The sequence below is a fragment of the Gobius niger genome, assembly GCF_951799975.1.
Source record: "Gobius niger genome assembly, chromosome: 11".
Lineage (NCBI taxonomy): Eukaryota > Metazoa > Chordata > Actinopteri > Gobiiformes > Gobiidae > Gobius > Gobius niger.
Genome location: NC_136862.1, coordinates 2,664,728 through 2,684,169, shown reverse-complemented (window position 1 = coordinate 2,684,169; position 19,442 = coordinate 2,664,728). Strand labels below are relative to the sequence as shown.

General features: G+C 43.1%; 1 protein-coding gene across 1 annotated transcript in view; it reads right to left on the bottom strand.

The window, feature by feature from the left end:
- The window catches only part of ttc3 (tetratricopeptide repeat domain 3), a 44,885-nt gene that overhangs the window by 4,825 nt on the left and 20,618 nt on the right, over positions 1 to 19,442 (bottom strand). The window contains exons 18-40 of the mRNA XM_079566761.1: positions 18,259 to 18,396; positions 18,101 to 18,181; positions 17,795 to 17,904; positions 16,584 to 16,710; positions 15,183 to 15,305; positions 15,006 to 15,107; positions 14,815 to 14,907; positions 14,625 to 14,689; positions 14,429 to 14,556; positions 14,014 to 14,340; positions 12,435 to 12,710; positions 12,265 to 12,362; positions 12,116 to 12,195; positions 8,149 to 8,289; positions 5,943 to 6,444; positions 3,294 to 3,443; positions 3,001 to 3,140; positions 2,823 to 2,891; positions 2,636 to 2,732; positions 2,458 to 2,561; positions 1,343 to 1,427; positions 1,168 to 1,278; positions 907 to 1,094 (exon numbers count right to left, since the gene is read on the bottom strand). Of these exons, the coding sequence (XP_079422887.1) occupies positions 907 to 1,094; positions 1,168 to 1,278; positions 1,343 to 1,427; positions 2,458 to 2,561; positions 2,636 to 2,732; positions 2,823 to 2,891; positions 3,001 to 3,140; positions 3,294 to 3,443; positions 5,943 to 6,444; positions 8,149 to 8,289; positions 12,116 to 12,195; positions 12,265 to 12,362; positions 12,435 to 12,710; positions 14,014 to 14,340; positions 14,429 to 14,556; positions 14,625 to 14,689; positions 14,815 to 14,907; positions 15,006 to 15,107; positions 15,183 to 15,305; positions 16,584 to 16,710; positions 17,795 to 17,904; positions 18,101 to 18,181; positions 18,259 to 18,396 (3,335 nt within the window). The remainder of the gene's footprint in view (positions 1 to 906; positions 1,095 to 1,167; positions 1,279 to 1,342; positions 1,428 to 2,457; positions 2,562 to 2,635; positions 2,733 to 2,822; positions 2,892 to 3,000; positions 3,141 to 3,293; positions 3,444 to 5,942; positions 6,445 to 8,148; positions 8,290 to 12,115; positions 12,196 to 12,264; positions 12,363 to 12,434; positions 12,711 to 14,013; positions 14,341 to 14,428; positions 14,557 to 14,624; positions 14,690 to 14,814; positions 14,908 to 15,005; positions 15,108 to 15,182; positions 15,306 to 16,583; positions 16,711 to 17,794; positions 17,905 to 18,100; positions 18,182 to 18,258; positions 18,397 to 19,442) is intronic.

Here is a 19,442-nt window from a genome sequence, read left to right as displayed (position 1 = left end):
TGAAGGGTTAAAATATTTATAAAGTTATAATATGTTTATATGTATGAAAAGAGGACAGTCACACCTTCAAAATAAAAAAAAAGGTTTTTAAAAATATTGTTCCGTCATTGAGTTATAGCTCTTTGAAGTTGCAAGCACATGGCCCCGCCCCCTCAACAACATCACAGACTTGATGTGGGGGAGGAGTTACCTGCTGATGTGGGGGGAGGAGTTACCTGCTGATGTGGGGGAGGAGTTACCTGCTGATGTGGGGGGAGGAGTTACCTGCTGATGTGGGGGGAGGAGTTACCTGCTGATGTGGGGGAGGAGTTACCTGCTGATGTGGGGGGAGGAGTTACCTGCTGATGTGGGGGGAGGAGTTACCTGCTGATGTGGGGGAGGAGTTACCTGCTGATGTTGGGGGAGGAGTTACCTGCTGATGTGGGGGGAGGAGTTACCTGCTGATGTTGGGGGAGGAGTTACCTGCTGATGTGGGGGGAGGAGTTACCTGCTGATGTGGGGGGAGGAGTTACCTGCTGATGTGGGGGGAGGAGTTACCTGCTGATGTGGGGGAGGAGTTACCTGCTGATGTGGGGGGAGGAGTTACCTGCTGATGTGGGGGGAGGAGTTACCTGCTGATGTGGGGGAGGAGTTACCTGCTGATGTGGGGGGAGGAGTTACCTGCTGATGTGGGGGGAGGAGTTACCTGCTGATGTGGGGGAGGAGTTACCTGCTGATGTGGGGGAGGGAGGAGTTACCTGCTGATGTGGGGGGAGGAGTTACCTGCTGATGTGGGGGAGGAGTTACCTGCTGATGTAGGGGAGGAGTTACCTGCTGATGTGGGGGAGGAGTTACCTGCTGATGTGGGGGAGGAGTTACCTGCTGATGTGGGGGAGGAGTTACCTGCTGATGTGGGGGAGGAGTTACCTGCTGATGTGGGGGAAGATGGCGCTCAGTCTCTCCACAGCTCGTTCGAACACAGTCGGAGCCGTCACTTCCACTGCTCTCCTGGTTTTCGTTTTCTTCTTCACCGGAGCAGCAGCGCCCCCTGCAGGAAGCTGAGGGGAGGCCTGGTCTCTGTCGGGCTGTGGAGCCGGAGCCTGTGGAGCCGCAGCCTAAGAACAACCATCAGAAAAAGGTTATTTCTAGTCTAACCCAGTAGTTTCCAGTCCAGCCCTGGAGTCCGACCTGCTCTGGAGCGGTGTCCGCGCTCCGGGCCTCACTCACGGGCCGCGGGTCGCCACCGCCGCCGCCGCCGCCGCCGCTCCTCAGCTCCTTCATCTGCTGCTCGTACTGCGCCTGGACAACGACAGAGCGTGAGCCTCATCCACACAGACCACAGAACCTTCAGGCTAACCCGTACCTGTGTGGAGGAGATCTTCTTCTCGATGTCCTGCAGCCTGGCTTGGAGTCTGTCCTGAGCCGCGTCCATGTCCGGAGACGAGAACCTGCTCAGACGGAGACAGAAGCGACGAGGTGTTTAACCTCTTAACTCCCGCCTGAACCCAGAGGATCTTTTTCCTCACGTTATCACATTTTTTTCATCATTTTTTTGTTGGGTATTCAACTCAGTTTTGTAACTTTTTGGCCATTTTTTTGGTCAATTTTTTTTGTCACATTTTGACACATTTTTGTATTTTATTTTTTTTGGTCAAATTTTACTCAAATTTTTGTCACATTGTCATTTTTTCGTCCATTTTTTTGTCATTTTTTCGTCCATTTTTTGTCATTTTTTTGTCCATTTTTGTCACATTTTTGTCATTTTTTCATCAATTTTTTGTCATTTTTTGTCACATTTTGGTCATTTTTTGTCACATTTTCTGTCTTTTTTTTGTCACATTTTGGTCATTTTTTCATCAATTTTTTGTCATTTTTTTGTCAAATTTCATTTTTTTGTGTCAAATTTGTCATTTTTTGTCACATTTTTGTCATTTTTTCGTCCATTTTTAATCATTTTTTTATTTTTTTGTCACATTTTTGTCTTTTTTTGGTCAAATTTTTTTTTTTGTCAAATTTTACTAAATTTTTTGTCACATTGTCATTTTTTCATCAATTTTTTGTCATTTTTTGTCACATTTTTTGTCTTTTTTTGTCACATTTTGGTCATTTTTTCATCAATTTTTGGTCATTTTTTGTCACATTTTTGTCTTTTTTTGGTTAATTTTTTTTGTCAAATCTTAATCACATTTTTGTCATTTTTTCGTCAATTTCTTGTGACATTTTTGCCCCTTTTTCCATCAATTTTTCGTCACTTTTTTGTCAATGTTTTCTCACTTTTTTGTCACATTTCCATCATTGTTTTCGTCTCAGTTTTGTTGCTATTTTCACAGCTTTTTTCCAGAAGCTTTTGGACTGGGGTAAAGCCAAACTGGAGAAAATATGCTCGGTTCAGGTGGGAGTTAAGGGGATAAAAGTGCCATAACCGGGGGGGGGGGGGGGATAAAGGGCGTTGAAGCTGCAGGTGAGGCGTGTCCTGACCTGGGGGACACGTCTGCGAGGCGGCGCAGCACGGCCCGGTTATCCGCCAGCTCCCGGTGCAGAGAGAACAGGCTCTGCTCGCGGCTGCTCTCCAACATCGCCATCTGGAACACAGAGATGCCGCAGCTGAAAACATCCACTCCTCAGGTGTTTCTGTCTGTGGGGGCGAGGGCGGTACCTGGGCAGTGAGGGACCTCGTGGAGGATCTGGTCACGGCGTCGTGGCAGCGCTTCAGCTCCTCCTCCAGACTCATCTTCTCCGCGGCCGACTGGTTACTGCAGGAGCGTGAGGAGAAGCAAACACAAAATCCTGAACTTCTCTCGTCTCCACTGAACCGTGTTCCAAAGAGAGAAAGTCTGACGTACCCGAGCTCCAGGAAGTCACGCAGTCTGGCCTCGTACGCCGCGTTTTTCTCCCTGATGCTCTTCTTCATCCTGAAACACACGACCAGAGGGAGAGTGTGGGACAGTGTGGAGAGTGTGGGACAGTGTGGCGAGTGTGGGACAATATGGAGAGTGTGGGACAGTGTGGGATAATCTATACCTGTTCTTCTCGTGCTGCAGCGCCTCCAGCTCCTGTTTCAGGGCCTTGATCTGCTCCTGATGCTCCTTCTTGTCCTTCTGGTCTCTTTTCACCTCCTCCTCCAGTTTGTGCTGAAACATGGAGAGCTCCTGCTGCGTCACCTGCGCCACAAACACAAACACACATGAAACTGCTGACGAAAACAGGACTCTTCACTGTTAACGACAAAGTTGGCTGGTCTTCCCTGTCAAATAGGAGAGAACAAATGTCCTACAGGAATGTTCACACTCACTGCTGTTTCCTGTGTGGTTTACCTGCACGTTGGTGGAGGCCTGGCTCAGCTCCTCCTCCAGGGCCTTCAGCTCTCGGCTCCTCAGCTGCTGCAGCTCCACTCTGTCCTCACTCACGGAGCTCATCTGCCGCCGCATGTCCTCGTGCGTCTTCAGCAGAACGATCAGCTCCCCCTGAACACAAACGATCAGCTAAACCAGTGGTGCAAAACTCATTTTGGATTGTGAGCCAAAATTCTACCACCAGTGAGCGCATCGGGCTGAACATAAACATCAAACCGTCCAAAGAACCGGGTCACAGTGAGCATAGAATATGTTTATTGTATTTGTGTCATTGTATTACAGTTGTATTCCGGTGGTATTCCTGTGTTAATTGGGATTAGGGGTTACCGGTTTATCAGGGTAATGGGTCACACGCCGACCTGGGACACTTTGCCAGAGTTGCGTTGCCAGGAGGAGCTAACCTTTTGTGGTCCGACTTCGGGTGCACGGGAGGTAGGGTTGGTCCATATCATACCGTGCACGGTAATACCGGTATAGATTTTGGACACCGGTGTAACTTTCATACCGCGGTAATGAGATCGTTTGCGCAGCTCATGTCAGAACCTCACGGAGACGCTGCTCAGAGTCACTCAAAGCAGCTGCAGAAACATGACTGTGGAGCTTCAGGGGCAGCGCTTAAAGAATTAATGATATGAAGGAAGTTTGTTGCTTTTGTCGCTCATATTTGCGAGGAAAGGGCTCAGGATTTGCGTCTTAGATGAACTGTAGCATCGCCTAGCTCGCTAGCTAACTTTCTGGCGCTAATAACAACAAAGACAAACGTTGCAAACGCGGTTAAAGGCTAATAAAATAATAACAATAAACTGCACAGGAGGTGAACTTACAGGAGCATTTTACCTTTATGGAGATGAAGGGGCAAATAATTGTAGCAATATTATTTGATCGTATCTTCTGTGTTTTTTAGAGATTTAGGTGAATTTAAATGAATAAAAAGAAAAAATAGCTGTAAATGAATCGGCGAAAGGCTTTGATTTTTATGTATTTTGCCAGATGTAAATTATATCGCCAAATATACCGTTATATTTCTTTTTCATACCGTGATATACATTTTTGGCCACGTTGCCCTGCCTGCGGGAGGGCAGTCGCTCGGGTTGTGAGTAACTTGGCTGCCGATGGCCACATCGCCGGCTACCTGTTGCTACAACCGCGTTTATTTTGTCCCGTAGAAACCGGGCCTGCGGTGGGATTCAAGGCTTCGTGGTCTGGACCTGTATTTACGCCTTAGTGCGTTGTTTTCTGTTGTTCAACGGGTTTTACGCTCAAGCGTTGGGGTGGGATGTGGCCGTACACATATAAAATAGAGCCAAAGCGAATTCATTTGCAGGGCTCAAGACTAACTTTTATTTTAGTAGCGCTGGTGCTACCAACTTTTTCATTTGGTCGCACAGACAATATTTTGGTCGCACAGACTCGAGACACAATATCAAAATTCACCATTTTAATAAATTAAAACAAGGACAATTATAAACATGTTCAAAATCACTAATAATTGATCTTAATAATGATTAAAACAATGTTAAAACTTTTTAAAATTGAGTTTTTCATATTAATATTAGTGATTTTATAGTTTTATTATATATTTTTTTGCATTGTTCTGCTTTAATTTTGTGTTTTCAATCCATTATTATTCATCTTCCTTGGCAATTGCTTGTCTCTTTCTTTCCAAATCTGCAACATCACTGTCACTTACAGGATATTCACTTATAAAATAATGTATTACTGCCAATTAAGACCATATCAATCACAGGCAAAAAGTACCCGTTTTAGCCTAAAGCCTAAATAAAATACAGGAGTTGAATCTGCTGCGGCTGAGGGAGGGCGGGCCATAACAGCAGCTGTTAGCTCTCTGTTAGCTTTATGTTAGCTCTCTGCTAGCTTTACGTTAGCTCTCCGTTAGCTTTACGTTAGCTTTGCGTTAGCTCTCCGTTAGCTTTACGTTAGCTCTCTGTTAGCTTTGCGTTAGCTCTCTGTTAGCTTTACATTTGCGCTCTAAAACAAGCTTTTTCTGACCGTGAGGAGATCAGAGCGAGCTCAGGTAGGAACATAAACCGCTAAACTCTTTCTGCTCCTGTCTCCTCCTCTCCAGTCGCTCCTGTCTCCTCTGGAGCTCGAGCTTCTCTCAGACCTGCGCTCGTGAGCTCGCCGCTCGGCTGCAGCGCTACCGCCCCAAAAGGCGAACATAAAAGTGAAAATAGATACTTCTTTGGGGAATAAACTGTGGGAAAGTGCGTATTGGCAGAAAGTAATAGAAGGTTAATTCATGTTGGGACACGTGGCTTCTGTTGCTGTCTGTGTTTCACCTGTCCCTCGGACAAACAGGGAGAGTGGGCACTTGCCTGGACAAAACGTTTAGCCTAAACTTCCAGCTGACTTCTTCAATAATAGTAGAAGCTTGGGTGGTGCGTGCGTGTTTGTGCAGTGTGTCAGTGCGCTGTTTATAACGTTATTTGCAGCACTCCTCATTAAGCCTATTAGACTTTCTTTCTTTTTTGGTCGCAGTCTAGAACCCTGATTTGTTTGTTGGTTATTACAGATCCGTTACCTAATAGTGCGTAGTTGCGTTCTCGCCTTGGAAGACACGGGTGAATCGTTACTAAACGGCGCCCTCACCTGGTAGCTCTCGTATTCCTGCAGCGCCTCTGTATTGACGGCGACGCTGAGCAGCTCTGGCTTCTTCTCCTCGCTCCGTCTCTGCGGTTGGTGTGAAGGTCTGTCGGGCGCGGCCGCCGCCTCCGCCTCCGGGCGCTCGTCACAGCCGGGGGGCGGGGAGCCGTGCCCGTGGTCCGTGTACAGGTCGTACGGGCTCGGCAGCGTGGGGAAAGTGTCTCTGAGGAACGTGAAGAAGCCGGGGGAGTGGGAGGGCGGGCTGTCGATGGCGTCCAGCTGGTCCAGGCTGCACTGAGGGGCGGGCGCGGGGGCGGGGTCGGTGCTGGCGAGGCACACGCACCCGCCCACCGCCGTAAAGGCTTCGCCCGCCAGGAGAAAGGCCTCCAGGCCGCCCGCCGCCTCGACCTGCAGCTGCGACGACACGGGCAGGTTATTCAGCTCGCCCACTAACAACGGGTCGTCCGCCGCCAACGGGCCGTGCTCCGCCAGAATCTGAGTGAAAATTCTGCAAAGGACAAAACGCACTTTACTACAACTTTTACTGCGTTTATAGAGTACTCTGAGTATTCTGTGCTAGGGTTTACTAGGCCTGTCTAGAGCTGAACGATATCTGCAAATTTATAACATCGAGTTTATCGTCAGTGTCAGAAATGTGGAAAAAGTGGGAAAAACGGGGGGAGAAATAAGGAAAAAAATGTATGGTAATGACAAAAAAATAACAAAAACAAACAAAAAAAAAGACAAAAATGAGACAAAAAGGACCAAAAAAAAGACCAAATAATGACAAAAAATGTGAGAAAAAAGTTACAAAAATGAGTTGAATTCCCACCCAAAAAAATTGATGACGTGAGGAAAAAGATCCATTATAATTTCCATAATTATTTTGTCATTTTTTTGTAATTTTTTGGGCCTTTTTTCGTAATTTTTTGTCACATTTTTTGTCATTTTTTCGTCACTTTTTTGTCATTTTTTGTCATTTTTTCGTCATTTTTTGTAGCTTTTTGTAATTATTTTGTAATTTTTTTTGTCTTTTTTTTCTTCCATTTTTTGGTCACTTTTTTGTTTTTTTGTCATTTTTTTTTGTTCCGTTATTGGTTGTTCACCTCTTAACTCCCACCTGAACTGAGAGCATTTTCTCCAGTTCAGATTTACCCAAATCCTGTAGGCCAGTGTAACACCTCATTTGAAAGCTAAGATCTACAAAACTCATCTTAATGGATCTTTTTCCTCATGTCATCAGATTTTTTTGGGGGGTATTCAACTCATTTTTGTAACTTTTTTGTAATTATTTTGTAATTTTTTGTCTTTTTTTTTGTCACATTTTTGTCATTTTTTTGTCACATTTTTGTTATTTTTTTGTCACATTTTTGGGTTTTTTTGTCACATTTTTGTCTTTTTTTTTCTTTTTCTTTTTGTTCCGTTATTGGTTGTTAACCTGTTAACTCCCGCCTGAACCGAGGGCATTTTCTCCAGTTCAGCTTTACCCAAATCCAGTAGGCCAGTGTAACGCCTCATTTGAAAGCTAAGACCTACAAAACTCATCTAAATGGATCTTTTTCCTCACATCATCAGATTTTTTGGGGGATATTCAACTAATTTTTGTAACTTTTTTGTAATTATTTTGTAATTTTTTTTGTCATATTTTTTGTAATTTTTTGTCACATTTGTCGTCTCTTTTTTTGTCATTTTTTTTTGTTTTTTCCGTTATTGGTTGTTAAGATCTACAAAACTCATCTAAATTGATCTTTTTCCTCACATCATGAGATTTTTGGGGGGATATTAAACTCATTTTTGTAACTTTTTTGTCACATTTTTTGTCATTTTTTTCTTCTTTTTTTTGGTCAGATTTTTGTCATTTTTTCATCATTTTTTCGTCACTTTTTTGTAATTTTTGGTCACATTTTTGTCACTTTTTTCGTCAGATTTGTCATTTTTTCATCATTTTTTCGTCACGTTTTTTCGTCAGATTTTTATCATTTTTTCATAATTTTTGTCAAAGTTTTCTCACTTTTTTGCCACATCATCATTGTTTTCGTCTCAGTTCTGTCTCTATTTTCACACCTTTTTTCCAGAAGCTTTTGGATTGGGGTAAAGGTCCAGGTGGGAGTTAAGGGGTTACAGGCTGTTATCACATCACCAGTCGCTCCTTTTAACACGGTGTTAAACCTCTGAACCCCGTTATCGTCCCTAAGCGTGTGTGTCCACTCACATATATAAAAAGTCTTTAGAATACTCGGGCTCAGAGTCCTCTACCACATAGTTAATCCCGCTCCTGTGGAACTGCTGCTCGAAAGACACCACCTGCTGGCGGAGGTGAGGCGGTACACTGAAGGGCTCGTCCATGAACGACCTGCCGACACACAAAAAACAAATCAATCAAGTGAAAAAAGGCAGAAACATCATCTCGTGCAAGAGCATATTCCTAAAACGGGCTAAAAGGCGGGAAGTTCCAGGAACGGTCACTCAAATCCGGTAGCTCAAACTTCAAATCCACAGAACAAAAACCAAGAGTTGTCACCGGAGGACAGTCCATTTTAACCAAGAGTAATATTCTTCAGGCTTTTAAGGTGTGTTTGTGCTTTTAAGGTGTTTTTGTTAGATGTTAAGTTTACATAGGATACCACATGACAACGTTCTTTCAGGAGTCGCCCCTGGCCACTAAAGGTGATATCGCAGCAATGCATCTTTTAAAACAAACCTGCTCCCACAATGTAGTATAACTGATTCTCTACATCAAGGGTGGGCAACGTCAGGCCCGGGGGCCAAATCCGGCCCTTCAGCACAGATCCTCTGGCCCTCAAGATGATTTTGAGAAACATTACACAAATCAGAGAGTACTTTTAACATTATTAGAGTTAAATGGGAGAAAAAAAAGGTAGAAATACTCCTTAATACTTGAATTAAGGAGGTTTTAGTAGATTTGGTCTTAGATGAGATAAAACCTCTAGTAGCAGCGATTCTCTTAATTCAGATAATTGTGTGTCAGATTTCTGATTTCAATGTCTGAATGTCTGATTCTGATTTCTTGTTCCATTGGCGCTATAGCATTTGTATCTTGGATTAGTTCAAACAGACTCAAATTCAACATGGAAGAACTTAAATTCAAGCAATTTTAAGTCATTTATCTCATTTAAGATGGTAATTTTTCCAGTGTAGTGCTTTGCTTTGGGCTAATAATCAGCGGCTTCGGCCCTCGGTCAGTTTACAATTAAGAAAATCCTGCTTTACATAATGCTAGAATCAAGCTAAGAGTAGCGCCTTAGCTTAACACATTGAGCGCCAAAAACGGAAAAACTTGTTATCTGTGATTTTGATCCAAACTAGCCTCTGTTTAGCTTTGGATTTCTCAAGAACCGAGGCACTGAGAATTAAACTGCTTCACCTACGGAGAGCTTAGAGTCAAAAACAGCGTGACTTCAATGTGTTAACTCTCTTTAGGCCCAACTAATAACAGACAAAACACTATTGAATCTCTTTCAAGTCTTTGTCTCATGGATCAATGACGGCATAAAACGCGTCTAAGGCCTGTTGTTTTTGTTCAAGACTTCAAATGCTAGCTTTAGCTCTGCTGCTAGTGCAAATGTTGCATTCGCCTACTGGTTTATTTCTGCTTCTTTCTAATTATGAAAGGGCAGCTGATTTATCCTGTAAACTTGTCTCATCTCTTAGTTTAACTTCTGTTTATCACAGGGTGTCTGCAGAGTTGGACAAGTCAAATTTAAGACTTTTTAAGACCTTTTTAAGACCTTTTTAAGACCACAAAATCTCAAAAATAAGACCTGTTTTTGAACGTGCAATATATAAATGGACTGTAAAGAAAATCACTGTCACAAAAATCCAAGTGTCAAACTGTTGTTTCTGATTTCACAGTGGGAAGTACAAATGTAAGAACTTCATTTCAAGTTTTAACAACCATATCCCATAATAAGAATATTGAGACTGAATAATTACTCGACTGAATGAAAGAAAACAACAGATATTTAGTTTGTGTATTTAAAATGCTTTGTAATACTTGAGCTGCTAAACATTCACTGTTTCTAAAAATAAAAGCAGCTTTTCCACTCGTTTGCAAAGAACAAAACACTGTCAACTTTACAACTCATTCATGATCATTATTATAATGTTATTATTATCAGGCCAGAATCTAGTCTCGGTTTGATGTTTTCTAAACTTGTTTGTCAGATGTTTTGATGAACAAAGTGAGAAACGTGTTTCTAAAGTAAGAGGACTTTCTCTTTCCTTCTGTCCCTGAGCAGAGGAGCGTTCGCTTTGTGTTTCCCAACATTTGGACAAACTTTATTGTGAATGATGCCGTTCATGACCTGAGTTGGATATTTACAGTGAAGGATTATCTCCACGTTGTTTCATATCGGACGTATCTTTCACCGACAGCAGCATTACGGATCCATCACCTCGGTCATGTTCTGGATCCTAAACTCTGCTGACTTCAGTGGTTTGTTTGTGGAGGATAAAGCTCTGAAGGAGAGTCCTTCTGCCTCGCTCGACTATCGCTGAGTTTACGTTGTTTGTGCGTCAGCGTCGCTTCGCCCTCTCGGATCATGAGCGACACCGGCGGCTCCTCATCGCTGCTTCTGGGACTTCATTTGTTACTTTTTAAATAATTGGGTTGTTGAACGTTAATTTTTAAGACCAGTTTACCATGGATTTAAGACCAAATAGGCTGAATTTTAGACTTTTTAAGACCCCGCGGATACCCTGTTATCAGCTTGTTTATCTGTTTGTTTCTCTGTTTGTTTCTCTGTTTGTTTATCTGTTTGTTTATCTGTTTGTTTCTCTGTTTGTTTCTCTGTTTGTTTCTCTGTTTGTTTCTCTGTTTGTTTCTCTGTTTGTTTCTCTGTTTGTTTATCAGTTTGTTTATCAGCTTGTTTATCAGCTTGTTTATCAGCTTGTTTATCAGCTTGTTTATCAGCTTGTTTATCAGCTTGTTTATCAGCTTGTTTCTCTGTTTGTTTCTCTGTTTGTTTGTCTGTTTGTTTGTCTGTTTGTTTCTCTGTTTGTTCATCTGTTTGTTCATCTGTTTGTTCATCTGTTTCTCTGTTTGTTTCTCTGTTTGTTTCTCTGTTTGTTTCTCTGTTTGTTTCTCTGTTTGTTTGTCTGTTTGTTTGTCTGTTTGTTTCTCTGCTTGTTTCTCTGCTTGTTTCTCTGCTTGTTTCTCTGCTTGTTTCTCTGTTTGTTTCTCTGTTTGTTCATCTGTTTCTCTGTTTGTTTCTCTGTTTGTTTGTCTGTTTGTTTATCTGTTTGTTTATCTGTTTGTTTCTCTGTTTGTTTCTCTGTTTGTTTCTCTGTTTGTTTCTCTGTTTGTTTCTCTGTTTGTTCATCTGTTTGTTCATCTGTTTGTTCATCTGTTTGTTCATCTGTTTGTTCATCTGTTTGTTCATCTGTTTGTTCATCTGTTTGTTCATCTGTTTGTTCATCTGTTTGTTTCTCCGTTTGTTTCTCTGTTTGTTCATCTGTTTGTTTCTCTGTTTCTCTGTTTGTTTGTTTATGTGTTTGTTTCTCTGTTTGTTTCTCCGTTTGTTTCTCTGTTTGTTTCTCTGTTTGTTCATCTGTTTGTTTCTCTGTTTCTCTGTTTGTTTGTTTATGTGTTTGTTTCTCTGTTTGTTTCTCCGTTTGTTTCTCTGTTTGTTTCTCTGTTTCTCTGTTTGTTTCTCTGTTTGTTTCTCCGTTTGTTTACCCGTTTGTTTACGTGTTTGTTTCTCTGTTTGTTTCTCCGTTTGTTTCTCCGTTTGTTTCTCCGTTTGTTTCTCCGTTTGTTTCTCTGTTTGTTTCTCTGTTTCTCTGTCTGTTTCTCTGTTTGTTCATCTGTTTGTTTCTCTGTTTGTTTCTCTGTTTGTTTCTCCGTTTGTTTCTCCGTTTGTTTCTCCGTTTGTTTCTCTGTTTGTTTCTCCGTTTGTTTCTCCGTTTGTTTCTCTGTTTCTCTGTTTGTTTATCTGTTTGTTTATCTGTTTGTTTATCTGTTTGTTTATCTGTTTGTTTATCTGTTTGTTTATCTGTTTGTTTATCTGTTTGTTTCTCCGTTTGTTTCTCTGTTTGTTTCTCTGTTTGTTTCTCTGTTTGTTTCTCTGTTTGTTTCTCTGTTTGTTTCTCTGTCTGTTTCTCTGTCTGTTTCTCTGTTTGTTTATGTGTTTGTTTATGTGTCTGTGTGTGTGACGTACAGAGAATCGTCGTCCATCAGCCCCGGGCCCCAGTCGTCAGATACTGGACTCCCCCGCGGCCCCGACCAAACCAGGAGCGGCTGCGGCAGAACAGGAAGTTACATCACAGTCCGACACACTGACCACGGGGAGCAGGGGGCGGGGCTTACCTTAGGCGCCTTCTTCCTTTTGGAACGATGTTTAGACTTATTAGGAGAACTTACAATATTATTATCTTCTGACTTTTTTAAAACTGAACATAGACCGTCTGGAAAAACAAAGCAGGTTATTATTATTATCATTCAGGCGGCAGGTGCAGGCGAGTGACGAGCGTTTTTACCCATCATATCGAAATAGTGGTCGAGCAGGCCGTGGCAGGCGGCGTAGTGCTGCCGGTGCTCCTCCAGCGCCCAGATGAACAGCCGGACGTCCCGCGGAGGAGACTGCTTCAGGTACTCGGTGACGGTGAGGCCCAGGGAGGAGAAGAGCTCCGGCCGACTGCCCAGCTTCTCCAGGATGTTCTCCTGCACCGGGCTGAAGCGCAGCAGCAGAGACAGGTCCAGGCTCTCCAGGTCTGAGGAGTGCTGCTCCAGGAAGAACTGGGCCGCGCTCAGGCCTGGGACACAAACACGGGATTTTGAATATGAGGTTTTATAGCTAGACCTGTGTATTAGTGAAGCGAAGTGTCAGATGTGAAATATAAACAGGTCTGGCTCTAAAAACGTATTAGCATCTTTACTAGAGGACCTTCAGAAACTTGTGGGACTACTGCCAGTTTCAATTTTTATCACCCCCTTAACCTCTTAACTCCCGCCTGAACCGAGAGCATTTTCTCCAGTTCAGCTTTACCCAAATCCTGTAGGCCAGTGTAACGCCTCATTTGAAAGCTAAGATCTACAAACTCATTTTTGTAACTTTTTTTTGTAAATTTCCATTCACATTCAGTCACTTTTTGTCACATTTTTGTCATTTTTTTTGTCACATATTTGTCGTTTTTTCGTAATTTTTTTGGTCACATTTTTGTCATTTTTTTGGTCATTTTTTTGTCACATTTGTCGTTTTTTGTCTTGTCTTAAACATTTTTTTGTCATTTTTTGTCACATTTTTGTCTTTTTTTGTCACATTTTTTGTCACATTTTAGTTGTTTTTTTGTCATTTTTTTGTCACATTTTTGTCTTTTTAAAAAAAAAAAAAATCATATTTTTGTCTTTTTGTTTTGTTCCGTTATTGGTTGTTGAAGCATTACAGGCTGTTATCACATCATCAGACGCTCCTTTTAACAAAGTGTTAAAAAAAAGTGTTGAACCCTGTTATCGTCCCTAAACGTGTGTCCACTCACATATATAAAAAGTCTTTAGACTTAGTCTTTTTGTAAATTTTCATCCACATTCAGTCACTTTTTTTCACATTTGTCTTTTTGTTTTCAATGACATTTTTTGTCAAATTTTTATCACATTTTTGTCAAATTTTTGCCACTTTATCATCTTTTTTTGTACATTTTTCGTCATTTTTTTGTCGATTTTTTGTCACATTATTTGTCAGTTTTTTGACAAATTTTGCCACTTTTTCATCATTTTTTGTACGTTTTTCTGTAATTTTTTGGTCCATTTTTTGTCATTTTCTTGTCATATTTTTTGTCATTTTTTGTGACTTTTTGCCACTTTTTCATAATTTTTGGTCAAATTTTTGTCAATTTTTTGTCCGTTTTTTTCCTACGTTTTCTCACTTTTTTTGTCACATCCTCATCATTGTTTTCATCTAGTTCTGTCGCTATTTCCTCACCTTTTTTCCAGAAGCTTTTGGATTGGGGTAAAGCCAAACTGGAGAAAATGTGCTCAGTTCAGGCGGGAGTTAAGGGGTTAACAAGCTCACTTCAGCGCTTTAACCTTGGACCTGGACCTGGCTCCGCTCACACTGACCTGCGGCGTCCAGGCGCTGGGCCCAGCTGCTGACCTTCGGCTGCAGCTCCACAGTGTCACTGAGCACCTGGATGAGGAGCCGAGCCCACACGCGGTTCCTGCGCTCCAACACGAGCTCCACGACCGCCCCCAGAGAGAAGGCGGGTTCCTCCAGGCCCTGCAGCAGCCGAGACGCCACATTACCGCCGCTACCTCTGCCCAGGTCCAGCATCAGCCAGGGCCTCAGGCTGCAGCTCAGGGCGGGCACACACGAGCCCTGCTCCTGCCGCAGCAGCTCCAGGTGCTGGCTGATCTGCAGCAGGACGTGGTCCCGGAAGTGCAGGCGAGCTGGAGACGAGACCACAACAACAACAACACATACTGAACAAACCACTCTCTAAAGACTGTTGTGTCATTGTTCTCTTTAGTTCCTGACCTCTCGGTGGCGTCTTGGCGGAGGTGTCGTTTACAGGCTCCGTGCTGATCGTCTCTGTATCGTCCGCCTGCTGCTTAAAGCTCTTTCTCCGCAGCTGACGCTCCTCTTTAGACTTTATCTTCTTTAAACTGTAAATCACATGACGTTTTTACTCTGACACAGAAACAGAGCGGCTTCAGGTCACACCGGGACTTACCTGGTACATTTCTGATTGACTTTAGGTTTCTTAGGAGCCACTGGTCTGGGAATCGCTACTTCAAACTGAAAGAGAGCGGAGAGAGGTGTTCAGACACACAGTTTCCTCTTCTAAATCATGTTTTTGAACTTAAAACAACGCCAGTGTTTGGAAAAAAGGATGGCATTATCTTTAAATCACATATCCGTACCTTACATTTGACCAAACCAGTTGGACCGTAGATTTTTATAGAGTTAATCTGCCCTCTGCAGTCGGGGGTTAAACACAAGTCTTGGAGAATATCCTGCAGAGAAAATGATTCAAACATTAGCTCCTACTGCTGGTTCTGATCTAAAAGCCGTTTGCAGCGTCTGGCCTCGCACAGAAAAGCGGCTGACGTACTTTTTCACTCTTCTCATAAAACGCCAGAGTCTTGAGGCTCTTCCAGCAGTTCATGTGATACTCCACGCTGCAGCTGTGACAGCAGTGCAGCTGGATGAAGCCCTGAGGAGCACAGAGGCACAGAGGTTCAGTGTGAAGACTCTGCACTTTGGGTGGACACTGGAAATACGGCATTACCTTAAAATCAGGGTCAGTAAAGTAGATTTCTTTCTTAACAGAACTTATACAATTTTCAATGCGACAAACAGCGTCTGGTAAAGGAGGAAATCTGCACAGCTCTATAGAGTCCTCCAGGACTTCCTGAAACAAAAGGGAGACGGGTCAAAATGTGCGGCTATTGCTAATGAAAAAATGACGTGAGAAAATGCAGCTGAAATCCAAATATAAAGTGCACGTGGATGATTGAGAGCGGCAGGTGTCACGCGGACCAAGCCCACTCATCTGCACTTTAACTCAGACAGAAAGTAGCCCATATCTGTGACCCTCCTTATCCAGGTCTGACCACATCAGCTGCTCAGCGAGGGCTGGGCTTTAACGTGACATCAGATGTAAAATAATGATTAACTTGTCTGTCACCGCTGAAATATTATGGAGGGGCAAATCGACTGAACATGGACCCAGCTCTGCCGCGCTCTAGAGCGGCTCAAACACCGGTAACTGAGCAGAGGCGTCTGCGCAGACTGAGGGAAGCGCCTCTAAACCCGGCCACTCTCCCAGGAAGAGCCAGTGCAGGACGGCGCGTCAGTCTGACTGAACACACGCTCGTTTAAAGAATATCCTAATCAAAACTGCTGAGTTCTTAACACACTTTTATAAAAGTAAAAGTACCTGTAGTTCAGCTTTCTTGGAAAATGTGACGAAGCACAAAGAGAAAATCCTTTCATTTCCAGCGTGACGATGGCGCTTCAACTGCGCTTTGTAAAATGAGCTTTTTGATAAAAACATTTAACTTTTCTTTAATATTTGGGGCTGTCTCAAAAACACTTTGTTATTTTAGTCAATGACCCAGGTGACATGTTGTATTTAATATATTTTTCTAGATTCTCTCTCTCCATATTTTTTTACTGTCGGCCAATTTGGCCGATGGAAATTATTTTTACCGGCCATTTGCTACAGCCGGCTAACGGAAACCCTGCTCTGGCAGCATGTCATATTTAATGCTTTTAATGCAATTTTAACAGCAGCACCTCTGTGTTGTCCCGCTGTCCACTTTACTTTACTTTAATCTCTAACAGAGTGATCTGCTCGGTTACCGGATCTACTGTAGTTTGTTTACTGCATTACTACACGTGGAATTCACAAAGGAGCTTTCTACAAATCAGATATGGCAACGTTCGGAGGATGAGCCCATAATTTTGACAAGGTTTGTAATGCAGGCTACGAGTTACCATAGACATGCGCTAGCCTAGCACTAGCCTAGCACTAGTGTAGCACCGCTAGACTCTTCAAATATAAGGACTGCATGAATCAAAAAGAAATCCACACTCTGGATAACTAGGAAGATTAGATTGTCCAATACATTTAGATATAAAGATGGTTAGATTAATTCAATGACTTGTTAAAGCAGATGGTAGTCACCGTTAAATACTCTGTTTTAGTTTCGGGGACGTCGTGTGAGGTCAGGGGCCAGGTGAGGATCCCCGGAGTGATCTGGTTCTGCACGATCTTCAGTGCGTCCCAGAAGTACGGCAGCGCCATCTTATACCTGAAACACAGACACAGTTTGGTGAAATTTCTAACACAACTGCGAGATTTACATTTTAAAATAAGTTCAAAGGAGGGATGTTCCACAATGATCAAAAATTAAGGAAGAAAATACAGATAATTTCGCAAAACCTTTACATTTTTAGATTTATTTAACCTCTTAACTCCCACCTGAACATCTTTTCTCCAAATTCTCCAAATCTAAAAGCTTCTTCAAAACAGAGGCAAAAAACGAGAAGAAAATGAGGATGTAAACGCAACAAAAAAAGCTAAAAAGTGACCAAAAGAAGCGACAAAAATGACAAAAACTAAAAAAAAAGTGACAAAAATCCAGCAAAAAAAAAGATAAAAATCCAGCAAAAAAGTGACTAAAATCCAGCAGAAAAAATGACAAAAATCCAGCAGAAAAAAAGACAAAAATCCAGCAAAAAAAGACAAAAATCCAGCAAAAAAGTGACAGAAGAGCAGCAAAAAAGTAATAAAAAAGTGACAAAAACACATAAGGGAAATAAAAAGTGACGACAACGGCATAGAGGAGAGAATGGATTTGGTTTTGGCGGGTGGTAAGAGGTTAAAGAGGGGGTATTCTGCTTTTTTCAATCACATAGCACCAGTCCATATCACACTACAATGACCAAACCTTCTGTTGGTCTGTAAATGCAGAACATTACAATAACTGCCTTGTATAAAATGTCTCTCTCAAAATGGCTGTAGTGAATGTCTTGAAATAGGCCTCTGTCTCTTTAAGAACCTCTGAGCCTTTCCGACACGCCCCCTCCACACGCTGGGTGGGGGCGTTCCTAGGAGGACTCAGGCAAACCTATCCCTAAAATGGCCGCCATCAGAGTTTTTACAGATTACTCAAAAATACGTGAATGTGCCAAGGCAACACTTCAGCCATGTTTTTAATGAGGGAATGACATAATAACATGATGTAATGATGTAATTTTGCATAATACCCCCCCTTTAAAATAATAAATAGCAATAGATATTTATTATTAGGCATATCTAAAAGGAAGCACTCTTGGGACTCTTCCTTTAACATCATGAGAATGGATGCGCTCAGCTCTGCACTGGAGGCCCACCTGTTCTCTTTGACGTAGACGCGCCCGTAGGCCAAACACACCAGGCACTGGAAGGTCCTCTCCTCTGACGCTTGGATTCTGTCCAACACCTGCACGGCCTCAGACAGCTCCTGTGAGACATTTACAAACGCGTGAGACTCGGCCGTGGACGTGAGCGTGGACACCAGAGACTCCGAGACTCAGCCTTTGGATCCACCGACAGACAATACATCGGCCAGGCCCTCATCTCTTTTTTTCCCACTCATTTTCCTGATCCCTCCCAACAGTACTAGGACAGGTGGATATGTTCTGAGGGGACAGCGTTACCTCGGGGCGTCCGATCTCGGTGAGGGCTGTGGCTCTGCCGTACTGGAGCAGCAGCAGGTCGATGGAGGACACGCCCTGCACCTGGAAAGACCGTTTAGAAAACTCAGACAGGGACATAGAGACGGGGACAGAGCGCAGAGACAGAGGGGCAGTAGTACCTTGGAGGCCCCGTGTCCCGCCAGGGCCAGGGCGCGGCTGAAGGCCTGCTCGGCGTTACGGCTGCGGCGGTTTTCCAGAGCAGCGTGTGCATCTCTGACCGCGGCCGACAGCTCTTTGGACATGTCCACCGTCCCCTTCTGCAGAGACACCAACAAAATTCACAACCTTAGGAGAGACATCAATGTGACAGTACCGTAAATGCTCTAATATAGGCCGGGGCCTTTATTTACTCAAGGGCATCTAGGACCAGGCCTTTATTGGAACCAGGCCACAATTAGAGACAGGCCTTTATTTCTATTTGAAAAAAACGGACGACCAGGAAAATGAAGAAAAACGACGTGTGTCCATTTGCACCTAAAATATTAGGTTCAGTTATTTATGAACATTTCAAACCCTCTCCCAGCGGCTGGAACATTGACGCCTTTTATTTTGTCGGGACAACAGGAAGTGTTTCGTTGCTGTTAGCGGAGCTTTGACATCAGTGTCACTGCAGGTTTCTGTTTCGTTTTTACCGCGGACCGGATTATTTGTTGTTTTCTCGTGTAAAAGGCGAGTTTAGACGGAGCGTTTGTGTTTGTGATCGATCATGAGACTGACCCGAGAGAAGACGAGACGCTCGCGCTGATGGGAGGAGTTATTTTGAGGCGTGGGACTGACCTGCACACGGAGCAGCTGGACGTGCTTTGAAGACGCGATGGTGACTTTATTAAAACCCTGGAGGGTCACACAACATTTGTTGTTCGCCCTGTTTCCAAATATCGTCACAGGAGGTTTGAAAAGTGGCTAAATCTGTGTCAAAGTTATGCTCGGATCAGCTCCTCCGCAGCATCCCCCTCGGCCCGGGTTCACGTTTGTTACTTCCTGCACGTGAGTTTTCATTTACACCAGTATGAGACAAATTCCTAACATGGGGAATATTTCTACTGCTATAGTTTCTAATAAAAGCCCCGGCCTGTTTTAGAGACCGGCTTTAATTTGCTTCCGCCAGCCGCGAACCCAGCCTCTGTCAGAGACCCGGCCTCTAATGGAATACAGGCCAGTATTAGAGAATTTACGGTAATTACCTTCTTGTTACCCGTACTTGCATCTGGAACTCGTGGGCTGTATTCTAAAGCGTCACCAGGATAAGTTTTGTCTTTTTGTATTTTGACATTAAAACTTAAAATGTTAAGGGAAAAAATGA